We start from the raw sequence: 16,553 nt of genomic DNA, 5'->3' as shown, positions 1-16,553 counted from the left end.
TGAATCTCGACCGTGTCCATGCCACTCCGCCCTACTGAGCATCTCTACTCTCGCTGTTCTTCACCGTCGACCACCGCCCCACGCGCCTGAGCCATCTTTGCGCGACATACCACGAGGAAACACGACAAAACGCGTCGTAACTAACATGCCGAGTTCTTCGCGCCATACGCGCACTATCAGCCCGCCGCTGACAAGTGTGAGCTATTCGAACGCGACTGCCGTCGCACAGCAGCAGAAGCTGAATGTTGTAACGCGTTTGGCGATTGAGGGAAAGTCGAAGAAGGGCTGGGATGGCGCGTCCATCAAAGTATACTTGAAGGTGAGTAAGGGCTTAATGTGTGCCCGACTTCGGGACGGCCAATGCGTACTATCCAGTGGAATTTATTGCACTGTGTTCTGTCTACACTTTGCGTACCTTTGGCCGCGATTGCTTGCGTGTCATACGCGTGCGTCTGCTACGAAAACGTTCGGGTGTGGCCGAACGCAGCACAACGCGTCCCTGGCTGTGGATTCTGGATACTATCATCCCATTCTCTGACTTGGGTTGGTTCATTACGTGATCTGACTTTGTTTTGGCTTAGATTTCGCTTCCCCTCGACAGCGTCAGCCCGGGAGCATCGATTCCTCTATTCCCAGGTCCGTGCCCCGTTCAGAACCCCCTTGCTTCTGCTTAGAAGTCTACAGAGGAAAACCTGAAGGTTTTGGACGCTCAAGTCCATCCTTTGGACAGCAACTCCGTGCCTTACAACTTCTCATCAACCGATGCGCCTCTACTCCACAAGGCAGCGCGTGCCCTCAACCTGGCAGCGCGTTTAACCACCCCATATGTCCCACCCGCGGACCTCCTTTCCTCGTCCACGAATATCCCTCCTTTGGATGCCAAGTACACGGGAAATATTCTTGTCAGTGGATATCACATCTCTTACATTATCCCGAGAGAATTTCCCAAACGAGAGCGCGACAGCCGCACCAGACGCGGTTCAAACGTAATGCACTTCATGGCAGCGATTGACCTGTGGGTGCCGTTTTTGTCAAAGCCACCACTCGCGCCCTACTTGGTGAGTGAGTTCATCTGCCGGAGACCCACATGTCCTCAGTCCGCTACCCTAGCTCTCCCTTCCTGTGCCTCGATGTTTGTCCAACCACATCAGACTGCACATCTTCCCTCCTGGCCAGTCGACATCATCTTCGCTTGCCTCGCTCTCTTCTGCGGACGAGGACGGCAACGCATGGGAGCTCACGTCCGACCCGCACGTAACGCGCAGCCCTTCAGCGCGTTTGTCCCGCTCTCACTCGTACAACAACTTCGCCGACGATGAATCAAGCGACGCGTCGACAACGGCTGGGTTCCCCGAGGGTTGCGGAGTACAAGGCTCGTTCCCGAGTACCGATCGCATTCGTGTCCGATGGGCATCTCCTCCGAAGCCAGGCCAGATACCTGAGACTGCTGACGGTCGTCGCAGAGTCGGCGTCCGGGAAGTGAAAGGTGACATGCTGTGCACCGTTCTCGCAAAACACAAGGGCAAGGGCAGAGACGCTGATCCCGATGGCCTGGTCGTCAAGGTTGACTATACTGCGACTTGCAAAGGTATATGGTTCCCTGGCGTGGCGACGTTGCTCGGTATGGACCTTGGCCTCGAGGCTGATGATTACGACGTCGCCTGGGCTTCGAACGATGAACCCCGGTGGACAGTGACTGGCGGCCTTGGTTTCACCGGCTTTGCTGTCGGAGGTCCTCCGCAGCCTCTATCACGGCAGCCTGTCTCTCGACAATCTTCAGGCGAATATCCACCCTCGATTTATGTCTTGCCATCGTCCCCAAACGGCAAGATGGTCAACGGCAATTCGCACATTCCAATCAGGTCCAGTTCCAACAGCTCTATGGCCTCGACAAACTCAAGCTCGCTCTTGCGAGCGCCACTCCCTGTGCACAACGTCGCCGAATATTCATTCGAGAGCTCTCCTGTGTCAACACCCTCAGGCACAGTGTCATCCCTTCCCTCCCTGTCTGCGCCGTCAAGTCCGGAACGCGCGCGTAGACGCCGATCTTCATCCAGGCATAGGGATCACAACGGCACGGATACGGAGATCGACGACACTCAGGACGATGTGCGGCCGCCCAGGGCACCGATCACTGTTCATCTGAACATGAATGAACTGTCACCGCCGCCGAAGAACATCTTTACTTTCAGCGTCTCCGGAACCATTCTCATCTGTCCACGTCGATCACCGACGACGCCCGATTCGCGACGATCCTCTCCGGCTTCCTCTGAAGATGAACACAACGACGACCCGATATCCCTTCCGATCTTCCGGATCTTTTACACCGATCAAGAGACGACGTCTACGATCGTCCGGAACGAAGCTCGCCAAGCATCTGTCCATGTCTTCACCAGAAGCAGCAAAAATCGCGACACCAATGTCCGAAAGGCAGTCCTCATGAAGGGCAACCAGGTCTCTTGCGGGAGCGAACCCGCGCGTATCGTCGTGTCCCGCATCCCCGCTTCACAACTTCGGGGACGCCGTCCAAGCGAAGAGAGTTCCGACGTCCCCTACGATCGTACAGGACTCTCACTGGGGATGCGATCCATGGCGTCCACGTCGAAGCTACAAGACTCTCCTTGATGTCTACCGCCAAACTTCAGCCTCGAAGAGATGGCCCGCTCATGATACCCTTCGTCAACGCCACGATCACCTCGCTCCTGGGAGATGGGCACGCATTCAAGAACGGCTACGCCGTCGAACTCACACTGCCGGCGCCCTCAGATGCGGACTCTGAATGGCTGGAATTCGGACTTGCGCTTCCTGGCCGAGTTTCGGTTCCCAAGGTTGACGGCGCCACTGCGGGCGACTACCAACGCGCGGGTCCGCATCCACAAATGGAGATCGCGAGTGCTAGCGTTGAGGGTGTCCCTGTTCGTTGTCAAACAACTGCTGCCGTCAAGCCGCAAGGCGGCCTGGTCGGGCTGGGTCTGCCGTTTGAGGAGACAAGCGGCAAGGACTGGATCAGCTGGGTCTGCGTTCATGTCGGTCAAATTGGCGGAGGCAGTGTGAGGATCATCTACCTTGTCAAGGGAAAAGAGCAGGCACGACCGACGACAAAACGGATAAGAAAGGGAAACAGCGAGAAAATCTCGCTGTTCCTCTGGAAATTCTACTTCCCAGTTTTGCTATGCCCGTAGGCTTGCTTCAGGTTGATATACGGGTACAAGAAGGTGTGTGTGATTCCTGGCTTGTTGTGAAGTCGTTGTTAAACCTCTAGTATAGGCTACGAACTGTCGTCCTTCGACACGAATCTCATGCACCAGCAAAGATCTCCACACGGTCTGCGTCTTTTGCATTATGCACTGAACGAATTCCACTATCCTCAATATCCGTCCGCGTCACCCGTATAGCCCCACCGCCAAAAGCGGCTTCACCGACATCTCATAAGCTATGGCTGGTCGCGAAGGTTGCTGGCGTACTCTTGATGTTCACCATCATTTTCACCCTCGCGACTGATCTCCGGCGTGCTACATCGGAACTGCAAGCCCTCAGGAAATCAGCCTCCCATGATAACTTCGTCTTGACCGAGACGATCACCTTCACACCCACCGCTCCCGCGAGCGATCCAAAGAAATGGTGGTTCAACCAAGATACGACGCAGTCGTTTACTGCTACGACCATCTCCCCGGACACCTCCAGTCTAGGAAACAACCTGCCGGAAGACCATGTTCATTTAGAGCCGTCGGCGTATACATTTATGCCTCCCAGTACGACTCGTCTTGTCCAGGAAAACGCACTTCAGACCACAGACGCACCTACGACAATCAATGACCCGTACTCACTGATGCTTGCACAATACTTCTCATTCTCCTGGTCGTGGCAGCGTCTCCTCCCGTCGAAGTTCGTAGACGCGCAGTCCGCAAAGAACGCAGCGAACGCGGTCATCGGCGGTATGGGCGCCGTCTGGCAATTATTCCGAAAAATTATACACTACCCTCTGGACCCTCCGTGATTCTGCGTGCCGTTCTGCTGTTGTTGTGCTTTTGCTGTGCAGTACTGCTTTGTATCCATCACTTATTGTAATAACTGTATAAGCTATGGGTCTCTCCTTTGGTCATGCGGGCAATGCCAGGAAATGAGAGGCGAGGAGATACTGATTGTGGTTTGTGGGTTAGTAGCTAATTACGAGACTCTACATTACTATCTACGGTACTTTGTATCCTGCTACTTACGAATGTTCCGACGAGACAACACTACGATATACACATGAAGCATGCAAAAATCAGTATAGATAATCAGAACCTGGACTGCGGCAGGTCGTCCCAGTTGACCAGAGGCCTCGGAGGGTCCGCCCTCCTTAAGGATGCCTTGAATGCCTTCGGATCATCGACGAAGTTCACACCGTCCTTGAGGGTCCCTTCGTAGTCGGCATCTGCAGGATTGTTCTCCATGATCGCAGGCAGAGCTGCCATGAGCTCCTGTGCGATCTCCGGAGAGACCAGAGGAGACAGCGAAGACAGTGTGTCCTGCCAGTACTTCCCGAACTGTGCAAGGAGCGGCTCGCCCTCGCCGGTGAGCTCCTCCCTCCACCTCTGGGTATCGATAGCAATGCCCCTGTCGAGGAGTAGGGCCTCAAACGCTTCCATCGCACCGAGACTGATCTTCTTCGGGCGAGGCTTCTGCGAGTGTAGATGCACCGAGACCTTGGCCCGAGCAGAGGAAGAGGGGTGAACCCGGTCCATGAAGAGCGCGATGACATCCGCCTTCGTGACGCTCTTCACGAGACTCGCATCATGGTCACCTGCAGGCGGGGTGTTACAACGTACAACCGAGCAGGAGGAACGAGGAACACTCACGCCTGAGGAAGTCCAGGTAGCCAGAGTCGACTTGCGTCCAGTAACGGTTGGTCTCTTCCCCGAGGTTCTTTGCCGCCTCTCTCCATCTGCGCTCGAGTCCGGCCTGCTGCTCTTTGAACTCGGCGGCCGGCATCTCCTCGAGTTTATCCTTCATTTCCTCGAGGAAGGCTTCGACACGCTCCTCGAGATACACCGGGCCGCGTTCGCTCTGGATGACGATCCGGATGCCGATGTTCGATTCGCCCGGAGAAATCATCTGGGAGAGCGAGACGATATAGCCCAGCTGTTCGCGTGTGCGGAGGACGTTGAATGCAGGCTCCGAAAGGATCTGGGTGAGCAGCGCAGACGTGACCCGCAAGCGCGGGTCCAGGTACGAGCCGATGTGCATATAGTATGCCAATGACGAGTTAGGCTCGTTTGGGTTGGGGACGACCGTCTTCCAAACATGGTTCGAACCTTGTGGTACGCAGTGAGCTCGTATCATGGCGGCCTTGACAACTGTAACATACCGTCCGCTGGAATGAGCGCTGTGTCCACCATGGCAGCCGGATCCATGGGAGAGAAGTCGAGCACGTTCTCCATCGTCTCCGCCAATTGAACAGCATCCTAAGTTACCCGATCGTTAGTACTCGCACGGTGTATTGGTATTTCATTTAGCTTACGTCTCGACCCATGTTGCCAACGACCAGCATCCGCGAGTGAGCCCTGGACAACAGGCGAGCGGCATGCGTCTCAATCTCCTCGATCGTGATCGCTATACGTGAGTGAGCACGATCGTTCGAAGCGCTGACCAATCACAAGAAGGGCTCACAAGAGACTTCAGCGAGCTTCTCCGCAAGGATCCATTGCTGTTCGGTGAGAAGGTGGCGACCGTAGTAGTCGGAGACGCGGAAAGGCGGCCCCATGTAGAAGTTCTCATAGTCGCGCTTGGCCTGTGGTTCGCTCGCAGTTAGCCGGGGCGTGGATGCTTGCCAACAAGCTTCTACCCACCTGGTCCTTCATGACTTCCAGCCTGTCAGCGCGGAGCTGGACGTTTCGCACGCGCTCGAAGACGTCGCGAGCGAGGACGTGGAGCTTATCGTTGTATCCAGACAACACCACGGAAACGCCTAGCATCTGCGCGGAGAAGTTGTAGCTCAATCCCGCGAGATCCGCATCGTACGCGAACTCCGTGAGAGTGTCGTTGACGAGATCGGAGAACAGCCTGAGAAAAAGTGAGCGGGTGCAATTCGCAGGGTCGACGGAGGGTGCGTACCTCGTCATTACACTGGTTCTCGCAGAGGAATTGGCTTCCGGTCTGGACCAGTCGTGAGCAACACGCATGCAACTCTAAAACCATATGGAGCATACGTTCTGATATCAATGAGGACGTGGGCCTTGGGAACCCAGAAGGTGTCGTCCTTCTTTGCCACAGGCTCGTGCGAGGGGTGTCGCGGATGAGAAGCGGACGCTTGAGAGGCTAAGAGAACGAACGTTCAATGAAATTCCCAAGAAACAGAGTTGGCGGAGGGAACCGACCTGATCCACCGGTTGCTTCTGGACATCCAGATTCGTCGGAATGAACTCATTCGGCCAGGGAGGAAGAGCTCGGGGATGTCGTTCGGCGCTTGTGCCTGCGCGATGAAGTCTGGTCGAGCTTCTCGACACGGTACTGGGTACCATACCATGGCTCGGACTCCCACTCGCTCACACCACGGACACGCTCGTGCACGTCCTTCTGCGCCATCAGGACGACGCGGCCGTAGTCGACCGTCAGGCTGTCGAGCACTTGGCGCATCTCGCTCTCGCCGCCGTTGACAGGGTCGCTCTCGTCCCACTCCCAGACGAGCTGCGGAGCGCTGAGCACGAGCTCGCGGGGGACGGGCCACGAGAGGTGTTCAGTCACCCACACGGCGTAATCATCCGGACGGCGCTTTTCCGCGAATCGGAAACGAGTAGCCTTGAGGAGGCTCATCTCGCGTTGGTACCACGCCGGGAACTTGGATGCCCGGAGCATGTTGAGGTACTTGAAGATCGTGAGCGTGACTTCCCGGTAGTTCTCTGGCAACCCGAACGGTTATCTCGGAGCCCGTTGGAGAGGAACGCGGGAACATACCAAAGCCTAGCTTGGTCATGTTCAGCGTGATCTTGATCATGGCGAAGCCCCGAGCGAGGTTCTGCGGTCCCGCGCTCAGCGCGGTGATCCAGCCCTTGTTCTTTAGGTGTGAGTGGAGCGACCCCGGACCTTCGTGTCCCAGGAAGTGACTGAGGAAGTTTCCAGGCTCGTGGCGCCACTGAGATGCTAGCCAAGGAAGCGGGAACGACACCTCCACCGCGTGGAAAGTCATAATGGTTTGGACCGACACCAGACTCTGAAGCCGTATTCAGCGGGGAATACCAGCGGGATCGTCGGAAATTAACCCACCTGTATCTCATTGGGTCCAAAGGGATGGTCGTTGATCATCGGAAGGGGGTCCTGTCCCGATTGGGAATGGGAGAGAACAGCTCGGCGACCATGCTCGAGAGCTCGTCCAGTGATTCTGCCGGTCACATTAAGCTTCCACGAGCGGATCGTGCTAGGGATGATCTACCTTTCCCGATCACGCAGAGTCGCATGCGTCCGGCGCAGTACTCCTTGCTCCACCACTCGACGAGCCTGCGGCGCGTCTCCCGGCCGACGCTCCCTCCGTCGCCATCCATCTCGCTCGAGTGGAGAAGGACGACGGCGTGGGAGACGGGACGCGAGAAGAGGTGGGAGTGGTAGCAAGACTACCGTCAGCGGACTTGGGCGCTGAAGGCGTGGAGGGCGCGAGGAGGCCCGTCGCTTTCAACTCCCTACCAACCTTGGACAGGCTGTCGCGGTTTCCGCTACCAAATTTGCTCCAAGGGTGTCCAGGCTTGCTAAGATGTTTATTAAGCTGGAAGATTCGCCACATGTCCGACTGGTGGTTCTTCTTGTGCTCGGAGTCTACGGCATTAAGCTCGCGAGACGTCACGAGGGAGAGAAGAGCGGACAGTGGAAGAAGGCAGCGAAGCGCGCGAGGGCGCCCGGAAGTGCATCGGTCGCGACACTGAAGTAGTAATTTGTGTTGGAGGTGCCGGTGAATGCGTTAGAGTTTCCGTTGTTTTTGGCGAGATACTTTGGCGCGATGAGTCAACGCAAGCGGCTAATGTGCATGCTTACCTCAGAGTACTCGTTCTCTCTTGGATACAACTCCGTACCCTGTGCGACAGGTCAGTACATTAATGCACAGACTTCGGTCGCGTGCCACGTACCATGAAGAGCAGATGCTCGCAGAAATGCGCTAGACCGGGCATATCATCCTGAACGGTGGATAGCGTGAGCGGGCATCCAAGGAGCATGGTCCATAACGGCAGCCCCGCAGCGAGGCCATGGAGCTTGTGGAGAACGTTGCACACTCACCGGGTCATAGAGATGGCCGACCGAGACATCCAGCTGGCGGCGGCCTTGTCTGCCTTGCGTCGTGCACGACCATCGCCTGAAGTCCATTGTCGAGCTGGATGACTCTGTAGTCGCGGTCGTCGTTGCGAGACTTGTGGATGGGCATGGTAAACATGTAGTAGGGCTTGGACGCGGTGCTGGCGATGCGCTCCCACTCGGGGATGAGCGGCTTGTGCGGGGGCATGACGGAGGTCGAGTAGGGGAAGAACGCGGAGGGCGGGGGCCTGCCAGACCTCAAAGAGTTTAGGAACGGGCGGGAGAGGGACGAGGAGAGGGCGGAGAGGGATGTGCATCGCGCCAGCAAGCGTGACATTTTATACGGGAAATAATGCGGGATAAGGCGAGTTCAGGCTTACATCATTTTGGGGGGTGAGGACCGTGCAGGTAGTGGGAAGCAGCCTATCGCGACGCGTCGCGCGTTTCGTAGGACGGTCGACGTGAGCCAGCGCAAGCAGGAGTGAACCCAGGCGCCTTCCTTATTCGGAAACCAGCCTCTCACAAAAGCTAGTCTATTCTCAGCAGGCGTTCACACCGGGCCTCTTACTTTAATCAGACTTCCGCCACGATGCTTCCCCAGAGCTATATGACCGTGCGCAACGTCCCTTCATGACGTCGAAGAGCCTGTACTTCTCCCGACAACGGCAGGGCGCGACTTTCTCAGAGCAGCGCCGAGCCTGTGGTGGCTTGCAGCCCAAACCTCCATGTCGCCGACACGCTCGCCCGGATTTCGGACAAACGCCGAATGGCACTGGGCGATGCGCTCACTGGTCTCCTGACATCGACCAAGGTAATGTCGCTGGGGGGCCTCGAGGTCTCTTACGTGACGATGACAGAGGACAATCCTCGCCATGTGCAGGCGGATCTGTCTGCAAGCTAAGCGACTGCATGCATGAAAGCCTCACGATACATCTACTTACCAGGAACAGCGGGCAGCCGAGTACATTGTACGCTAGAAGTCACACAACAGAACGGATCCAGATAACAGAGTAAACATAGCACTAGACACAGCTGGACACGAGATGCAGACAAGGCCGAGGAAGTATGGTACATCGAAAACAGCAAGCGAGATATGAGATATGACCACTAATGTAACGAAACGGCCCGGGGAAATGACGACGATAAACGGATAGGTGCGGATCGGAGACTCTGCCCGCGTCACTTTTTCCTGACCAGCTTCGCGCCAGGTTTGCCATTGACAAGGACGTGGTGCTGTGCCTGTGCAGTCGCCACGAAGTCCTTACGCCGCCGGAAGAGTAAGACATGCGGCTCTGGGGCTATGGGAGCGGCACAGGTCGATAAAGCGTGCTTGCGGTGAACGAACACGAGTTTACTCACCGTGTACCTCATAGTGCTCCCATCCCAGGCTCTGCGTGATACCAATCCCCCGCCACTCCTGTTCGCTCAGCAGTCGCAACGTGCCGCTCTTGTCGGGATTGAAGAAGGTCTTCGGGATCATCTTGAAGAGCGGTTTTGGAAGAATAACGTGGCGGTACTCGTACTCATCGTCCGTGTAGCGATCAGAGTAGTGGATTCTGTAGAAAGGGCACGATATGAGGGTCCGATTGCCGCGAAGACGAGAACGACAAGCCTACTTCTCAATGTATTCGTCCAGCTTCCTCGCAGCTTCGGCAGCCGCATTAGCCTGCGCTTGTGCGTCCTTGTTCGACATCGCGATGCGGGGGCAATGATTGAAGTGCCTTGCAATGAAGATCGCCGACAACGCTCGCGAGAGCTCCGAGACGCGTCCCGTCACACGGGCGTGATGTGCACGTGATGCATTAAACACGCTGAATTCAATCTCCGCGCTTTCCCTGGTCCGGAACGAGACGCGCCTGCTCGTATTTCTTGCTCTCGACACCGACGTTCCCATACTCCAGATCCGATGTACGAATTTGAGGATCTTGAACACGAGTACGGCCTTGTTGCCGACTACAATGATTCCTTCGAAGACTCCGGTGTCGCGTTCTCGCAAGTGCCTGCCGAGGGCGACCTCGAGGATATAGACGAGCTCATCGAGCAGTATGGTGACTATATGCGCTTGTCATCGGCGCTTTTGTGGCGAGAAAGACCGCTGATTACCGAGTGTCATGTCAGAAAATCCTCTCCTTCTCCGGTGCAGCGTCGTGGCGTCGCGGACAGTCGCCCGGCTTACGGCTTTCCCGAGCGGTTCTCGCACAACCCTAGGCTCCAGACTTCCTACAACCAGGACGAGATAACGGAGTTTGACGACAGGAAGCTACAAGTCGCTTACTACCCCACTTTCAAGCGAGCGCACACGTTGCTGGTCCGTCCAACTACCGTACTCCGAGCTTCGACCGGCGTTCGTATGGAACACAATCCGGTAAGGACGGACCTATAGCAACCGTCGCGCCTGTATTCTACGTGTGTCTTTAGTACCCAGGCCTTCATATCGCGAGCCCGGTCAGCTCGTGGCCTCAACGGTGCAACGTGCCCGCGACCACATCCCGAATTCGCAGACCACGGGGCATCGATTGCCGCACTATGCCAGACACGCCAGCAATGACGCATTGTCGCAAGACCGAGGCGCAGACCCGCGCAACGTTCACGGGATCCGTTTACGACCCGTCTCTGAGCTACGTGAGTTCGAAGTCTTGTGAACCGTTCATCCTGCTATTCGGGTGGCTATATGCGCGAATCCCTGACGCATACATCCACCCCATTCCCCCGTCTCAAACAGCTGACATCTACCGGGGGATGTTCAAGTTTGGCGTCTTCAACGCCGTACAGTCCAAATGCTTTGATACGGTGTGTTTCCGCGAGTATGGGTTTGACTGTCCTCGACCAATCATGTTCCTCCCATTAGGTGATGCATACAGACCAGAACATGGTATGTTCCACGCGCCTGATTGTAAATTGCTAAGCTTGTTACGTTCCCGCTTCTCCAGGTCATAAGCGGTCAGTCCTTCGCTTCTTGTGAGATCCAGGATCTCACGCGGAGCCGCGTACAGCGCCAACGGGCAGCGGGAAAACCGTCCTTTTTGAGCTGGCCATTATCCGGATGCTCATGCAGGCTGGTGGGAACAGCAAGTCTGTTAAGTGCATCTATGTAGCGCCGACGAAGGTGAGAGTGCGAGCATATCAAGTCCAATAGCGAACCGTATCCGAGCAGTGTGGCTGATCACTGGGGCCTCGGACTTAAGGCACTCTGCTCTGAGAAATGCAAGGACTGGAATAAGAAGTTCGCGACTCTAGGAGTGAATTGTGAGCGGAAACTTCCTCTGATAATTCATATATGCCATTTTTGTTCATCGCCGGTGATCAGGCTGCGAAATGACAGGAGACACAGTTCATTTTGGCAAGGGCGCGTGGGGTAGCGCACGAGATGCTACTGTTATGTATGCAGTGTCTTCGCCTTCAAGTGCGCTAGCTAACAACCTCCTCAACGGTCGCGGCAGTATCACTACGGTCAGAACACTCGCCCAGCTCCACCGTACGAGACGCTGAACCATTTCATTTCGCCCAGGGAGAGAAATGGGACAGCTTGACACGTAACTGGTATGTCAGCACACCGCTGACATGCAACCACCGATTGCCGGGAAAGCTGACACAACTCTCGCAACGACAGGCGTGATCATGAGCAGATCCTGGCTCAGGTTCAGCTCTTCCTCGTGGACGAGGTAGACTTCGGGCAACATGGGCTACCGGACGAAGCGCTGACGCTCTCCGCAGGTACATATCCTGAACGAGTCCCGTGGGAGCACCTTGGAAGTGATCCTCTCACGTATGAAACTGCGTGGCTCGTCCGTCCGCTTCGTGGTCGTGTCAGCAACCGTGCCGAATATCGAAGATGTTGCCTGTTGGATTGGAGACGGCACCCTGGATGGACCTGCCACGATCATGCAGGTAAGCTCCCGTTCTTGTCTCCGTCTCTCCGATGTTTAGTCGTTGTCACCTGCCATTAACGCTGGACATGTCGAGCAGTTCGGCGAGGAGTATCGTCCGTGCAAGCTGACGAAGGTTGTGTATGGCATCCCCAACAAGAAGGAAACCAACGACTTTGCCTTTCAAAAAACATTGGACTACAGGTTGTATGGGATCTTACAGCAACACTCTGTCAATAAGCCGATGTTGGTCTTCTGTTCAACGCGGAAAGGTAACTTGAAATGAGTCGCGCGTTCGCCGATTTTCGTTCATAGAAAGCACAGGCGTACTTGGCACCGCGCAACACATCATGAAAGAATACGAAGCTGCCGGAGATAAGAAACAGACGTTGCCGTGGTCTCGCCCACCTAGGTGCGCCTCATGCACGTTCTGAGAAAGCCGTAGATCCAGACTCAATGAAATGTTCTACATGCACTAGGATTGAACACACATTCCTGGACAAATCGTTGCAGAGTACGATTAGCAGCTTCCTGCACTCATTATCGGATATAATTCTTCGTTACTCACCTCGTCTCGTTCCACAGAGCTAGCTGCATGCGGGATAGGTGCCCACCACGCGGGGATGTCCCTTGAGGACCGCCGAGCAATCGAGGACCTATACACTAAGAAACTCCTCAGGATCGTGTTTGCCACCTCAGTAAGCCTATGACCACATCCTGCACCCAATGATGCCCATCATGAGTTGCAGACCCTTGCTGTTGGCGTTAACCTTCGTATGCGCATACCTGGATCGTAATGCGTTACGTGCATATTGACTAACCGACCTGCCGGTCTCCATCCCGCAGCCGCCCACACCGTTATCCTTAAGGGCGTCAAGGTTTTCCAGAACAACACCATGCAGGAGTATTCCGATCTAGATATCATGCAGATGATGGGACGCGCAGTGGGTACCAATCGCATTGCGTGTATTAGGCATACACGGGAATTGACCGAACCGCGTATCTCACGCAGGGCCGACCTCAGTTCGGTATGTTCCACGAAGCTATTCCCGAGGAGCGCTTGGCTTATGGCCAAGCAACGCAGACAAAGAAGGGGTGGCCATCATCCTTTGCGAGTCTGAGCTCGAAGCCAAATACAAGGCACTCGTGCAAGGCCAGACCGTCTTGGAGAGTAGTCTCCATCTTAACCTATCTGAGCATATCAATTCAGAGGTTGGTCTCGGGACTATCACAGATCTTGACACCGCAAAGAAGTGGCTGCACAATTCATTCCTTTACCGACGGATCCAGAAAAACCCGAGACACTACGCCATTGGCAAGGATAGCAGTCAGACCTGGCAGCAGAAAGTGGACGATATCGTCGTGCAGAGCATTACGAAGCTGCAAGAAGCAGGCCTAGTGACCTACTCTGACCAGGAGGATGGGAAGTTATGTTCCACCGAATACGGTGATATCATGAGCAAGGTAGGTATATTATCTGCGGCTACGGGGCGTATCTCATCGTCTTTCAGCTCTACGTAAGGCAGTCGACGGTGTGTTTGCCTTGCGCGCCGGTTTTTACAAGGACAGGCTCACTTCGCGATTGTAGATGAGTTTGATACTGAAGTTGCCCGAGCGCGCTACGATGAGGGATATGGTATGTCTCTGACGGTGTTGAGGCTTCGGTACACTTGACCATTATGAGCTAGCTCGAGGTGGTATCAAATGCAGAGGAGTGCGTGTGGGTTCAATCCTGAAGCCGTCGTCCGCTGACCTTTCACTACAGGTTCTCCGACATTAAACTTCGAGGAGGAGAGAAGCAGGTGGGCCGCTCTGGAACTGCATGAGACACCGCTGACCATCGGGGCCGTAATCATAGACCTATAACAAGATGCGCACTCACCACGACATCCGCTACCAAATCAAGAAGATCGAAAAACCAGCAGATAAGGTGTTCGTTCTGATTCAAGTGCGCTAGCCTTCCCCCTGCGCAACCACTCTTGCTGACTTTCGGCGCGATGCACTCGATAACAGGCAATTCTAGCTTGTATCAACCTCTCAGATCCTGAATACAAGAGCGGAGACAACAATCCCGTGCTGGAGGCTTACTCTATCTTTCGTCATATTTCGCGAATTGTGAAGGTGTGCTGCCTACTTGTCCCCGTTTCGACCTCATACTGAGGACAGGACAGCTGTTGTCGAAGTGGCGATTGTTAAGAAATCTGGCGCACACCTGAAGAATGGGTTGGAGCTGTGCGTACAGGAACAGCATGAGCGGCTGTTCACCCAGGCTTACCCGGTACGCAGAATGCGCTGTCTGAATGCGAAGGCTTGGGAGGACCGGCATTATGTGCTACGTCAGATCGACACGATTGGAGAGAAATCGTATGTTATTAACTCTAGCCCTTTGCTATCGTGCTCATGTCGTCATGAACGAAAGGTGCAGGTACCCACTTCTACTTATTGCATGATCGACGCTGTCTGAAATCTCACAGGTTCTCGCCGAACACGGCATTACGACCATCGCCGCTTTGCGGCAGCAGGATCCGTTTCTCATTGATGTGGTACGTAGTATCGTCCACTGAACGATGCGTTGTGATTAAATGGCAAACAGTTACTGAACCGCAAGAGTCCATTTGGGCTCAACGTCATCGCTTCAGTTCAGCAGCTTCCTCAATACACTCTCAGGATCTCTGAGAACGCTTTGGTTGCCCATAAGGCCCAGAAACCAGTTGAGGTGGAGCTGGAGGTCGAATGTGGCCTGATCATCGAGACCGATTCCGCTAAGGCGAAGAGGGGCAAGACCAGGATGGCGGATATGACTGCGGTGCTTACAGTAACTTCTGAATTGGACTTCGTTGATTTCCGCCGTATCCCGTGAGCAGGTTTTCCTCATGTTATCCCGAGTCCTGACTATTCGCGTAGCACGAAAGCGCTGAAGGACACCAAGACGTTCACGCTCAATGTGAGCTTCACGAAACCCAGCCAGTCTATCCTTGTCTATATCAGTTCGGTGCGACGCCATCCGGCACATAGCCCTCGCCGATGTTGACGTTTGAGCATTCTATAGGACGTGTACGCCGGCGTGACAGTATCCGAAAGCTACAAGCCTCAGATCAGCGCCATACAGTTCCCGACAAGGGACACTCGCCCGCAGAATAGCACGGTAGTACATGCCTTGCCCATATAGCGTCTATCTCATTCTCTCTACCCAGGACATGCTATTGGAAGGTCTTGACGAAGACCCTGACTTCTGGAATATGGCACTGGATGACGAGGATTCTCCGGTAGGACACCAACGCAAGCCTGAGTGTTCGTTCACGCCTGAGACTCGCACTTCTGACATGTCTGACATCGTGATGCAGCTGCAGTCGAGCAGCCAATGAAGCAGCAAGACAACGTCTCGGGAAAGCATCCAGGAAAGAGTGCTGCTAAAGCCTCAACCAATGCGATGTCTTCGTTACTCGGCTTCAAAAGGCGGTCAGATGGGAAATACGAGTGAGTATGCGAAAACATAAAGAGTTTGTTCGAAGTGTCACCGGTTCGCAGATGCAACCACTCATGCAAGGATAAGACTAAATGTCGGCACTTGTGGTACGGCCGCCGTTGTTTGCCTGGTAACATGGTCCCATGCACTGACAAAATCCCAGCTGCAAAGACGGCCTCGACAAGCCTCCTCCCATGTCCAGAAAGCGTGTCGAAGCGATCTGCGCAGCAGCCGACGACAACCTTTCCACCGAGCTCCCATCGCCTCCGTCTGGTCCCGTTCAGGCTATCCGCCCCGAGGATGTTCCCCGTCCAAAGCCGAAAGCAAAGGCCAAACCCTGCGACAGACCGGATGCGCGTCTCAAGCAGGTGGACACCCTCCATGCACAAACGGGCGTGCAGAAGAACCTCAAGTTGCCTGCTGGTCGGAGGATCAAGCTTGAAGATCACTGGGCTGCTGACTCTCGGGCAAGAAAGGGGGCTAGGTCCGACTCGGATGTCGAGATCGTCTCTAAGAACTCGTCTCCCGGAACACTGGCAGCTAAGCTGGAGGACTCTGACGATGACTTGCCGGACCCTAGCGAGCTGCTCGGCGCGTACTTTGGGTCTAGTGGCCGAGGTGATGTTGCTTCGGATCCGTCCAGCGCGGACTACTCGAACTCTGAAGTGGACTCTCTCATTCGATCTGCTCAAGTGGATGATCGTGCGCAAACGGAATCATCGTGCAGCCCAGTCGAGGACCGACCTGAATGGCTCAGAGATGCTCTTGACACTACCGTAGACTTGGATCACAATCCTATCTCCGATGTAATCGTCGACCAGCGTTCGACTCCCAAACCTCGCGGCTTCAAGAGGAAGTCTAGCTTTGATCTCTCCGCGCCCCGTCAAAGCGGACCAAACGCGACGTGGAAAGTCCAGATATAGTCCTCGGATCATCATCCCCCGTCGTCGAACAAACGGTAG

The 16,553-nt window shown here is 55.2% G+C and overlaps 4 protein-coding genes across 4 annotated transcripts; 2 read left to right on the top strand and 2 right to left on the bottom strand.

The window, feature by feature from the left end:
* Positions 1-145: 145 nt before the first annotated feature.
* B0H18DRAFT_1084589 (uncharacterized protein) lies at positions 146-3,997 on the top strand (the record flags this gene model as incomplete). Its single annotated transcript, XM_048031811.1, has 8 exons — positions 146-319; positions 675-1,058; positions 1,111-1,732; positions 1,781-2,560; positions 2,608-3,048; positions 3,075-3,219; positions 3,263-3,389; positions 3,434-3,997. 8 exons carry the CDS (start codon positions 146-148, stop codon positions 3,995-3,997), a joined length of 3,237 nt encoding a protein of 1,078 aa, XP_047894590.1.
* A 142-nt stretch (positions 3,998-4,139) lies between these two features.
* On the bottom strand, positions 4,140-8,467 carry B0H18DRAFT_1158817 (Metalloenzyme, LuxS/M16 peptidase-like protein; the record flags this gene model as incomplete). The annotated part of the gene is made up of 18 exons (XM_048035792.1): positions 4,140-4,786; positions 4,842-5,297; positions 5,351-5,447; positions 5,504-5,595; positions 5,653-5,773; positions 5,832-6,096; positions 6,192-6,300; positions 6,406-6,468; positions 6,489-6,881; positions 6,937-7,192; positions 7,335-7,360; positions 7,412-7,520; positions 7,562-7,788; positions 7,836-7,959; positions 8,005-8,043; positions 8,097-8,144; positions 8,245-8,277; positions 8,315-8,467. The coding sequence occupies 18 exons, from the start codon at positions 8,465-8,467 to the stop codon at positions 4,281-4,283; spliced, it is 3,117 nt and encodes a 1,038-aa protein (XP_047894589.1). The 3' UTR covers positions 4,140-4,280.
* A 716-nt stretch (positions 8,468-9,183) lies between these two features.
* On the bottom strand, positions 9,184-10,001 carry B0H18DRAFT_1001501 (CKS-domain-containing protein). The gene is given in 4 exon segments (XM_048028305.1): positions 9,184-9,302; positions 9,314-9,557; positions 9,619-9,815; positions 9,876-10,001. 3 exon segments carry the CDS (start codon positions 9,950-9,952, stop codon positions 9,439-9,441), a joined length of 393 nt encoding a protein of 130 aa, XP_047894588.1. The 5' UTR covers positions 9,953-10,001; the 3' UTR covers positions 9,184-9,302; positions 9,314-9,438.
* An 802-nt stretch (positions 10,002-10,803) lies between these two features.
* On the top strand, positions 10,804-16,514 carry B0H18DRAFT_875089 (uncharacterized protein; the record flags this gene model as incomplete). The annotated part of the gene is made up of 28 exons (XM_048040395.1): positions 10,804-11,049; positions 11,108-11,135; positions 11,253-11,365; positions 11,445-11,505; positions 11,567-11,646; positions 11,768-11,799; positions 11,870-11,921; positions 11,974-12,147; positions 12,226-12,397; positions 12,450-12,537; positions 12,605-12,639; positions 12,711-12,823; positions 12,875-12,899; positions 12,972-13,069; positions 13,138-13,153; positions 13,210-13,589; positions 13,637-13,657; positions 13,714-13,761; positions 13,984-14,073; positions 14,139-14,248; positions 14,292-14,357; positions 14,412-14,454; positions 14,600-14,668; positions 14,719-14,981; positions 15,030-15,117; positions 15,320-15,414; positions 15,654-15,698; positions 15,755-16,514. The coding sequence occupies 28 exons, from the start codon at positions 10,804-10,806 to the stop codon at positions 16,512-16,514; spliced, it is 3,411 nt and encodes a 1,136-aa protein (XP_047894587.1).
* Between the last annotated feature and the right edge of the window lie 39 nt (positions 16,515-16,553).

Source organism: Fomitopsis serialis (assembly GCF_022376445.1).
Source record: "Fomitopsis serialis strain Sig1Antser10 chromosome Unknown B0H18scaffold_25, whole genome shotgun sequence".
NCBI lineage: Eukaryota > Fungi > Basidiomycota > Agaricomycetes > Polyporales > Fomitopsidaceae > Fomitopsis > Fomitopsis serialis.
The sequence above is the reverse complement of the archived record's forward strand: the minus strand, read 5'-3'. Positions and strand labels throughout refer to the sequence as shown.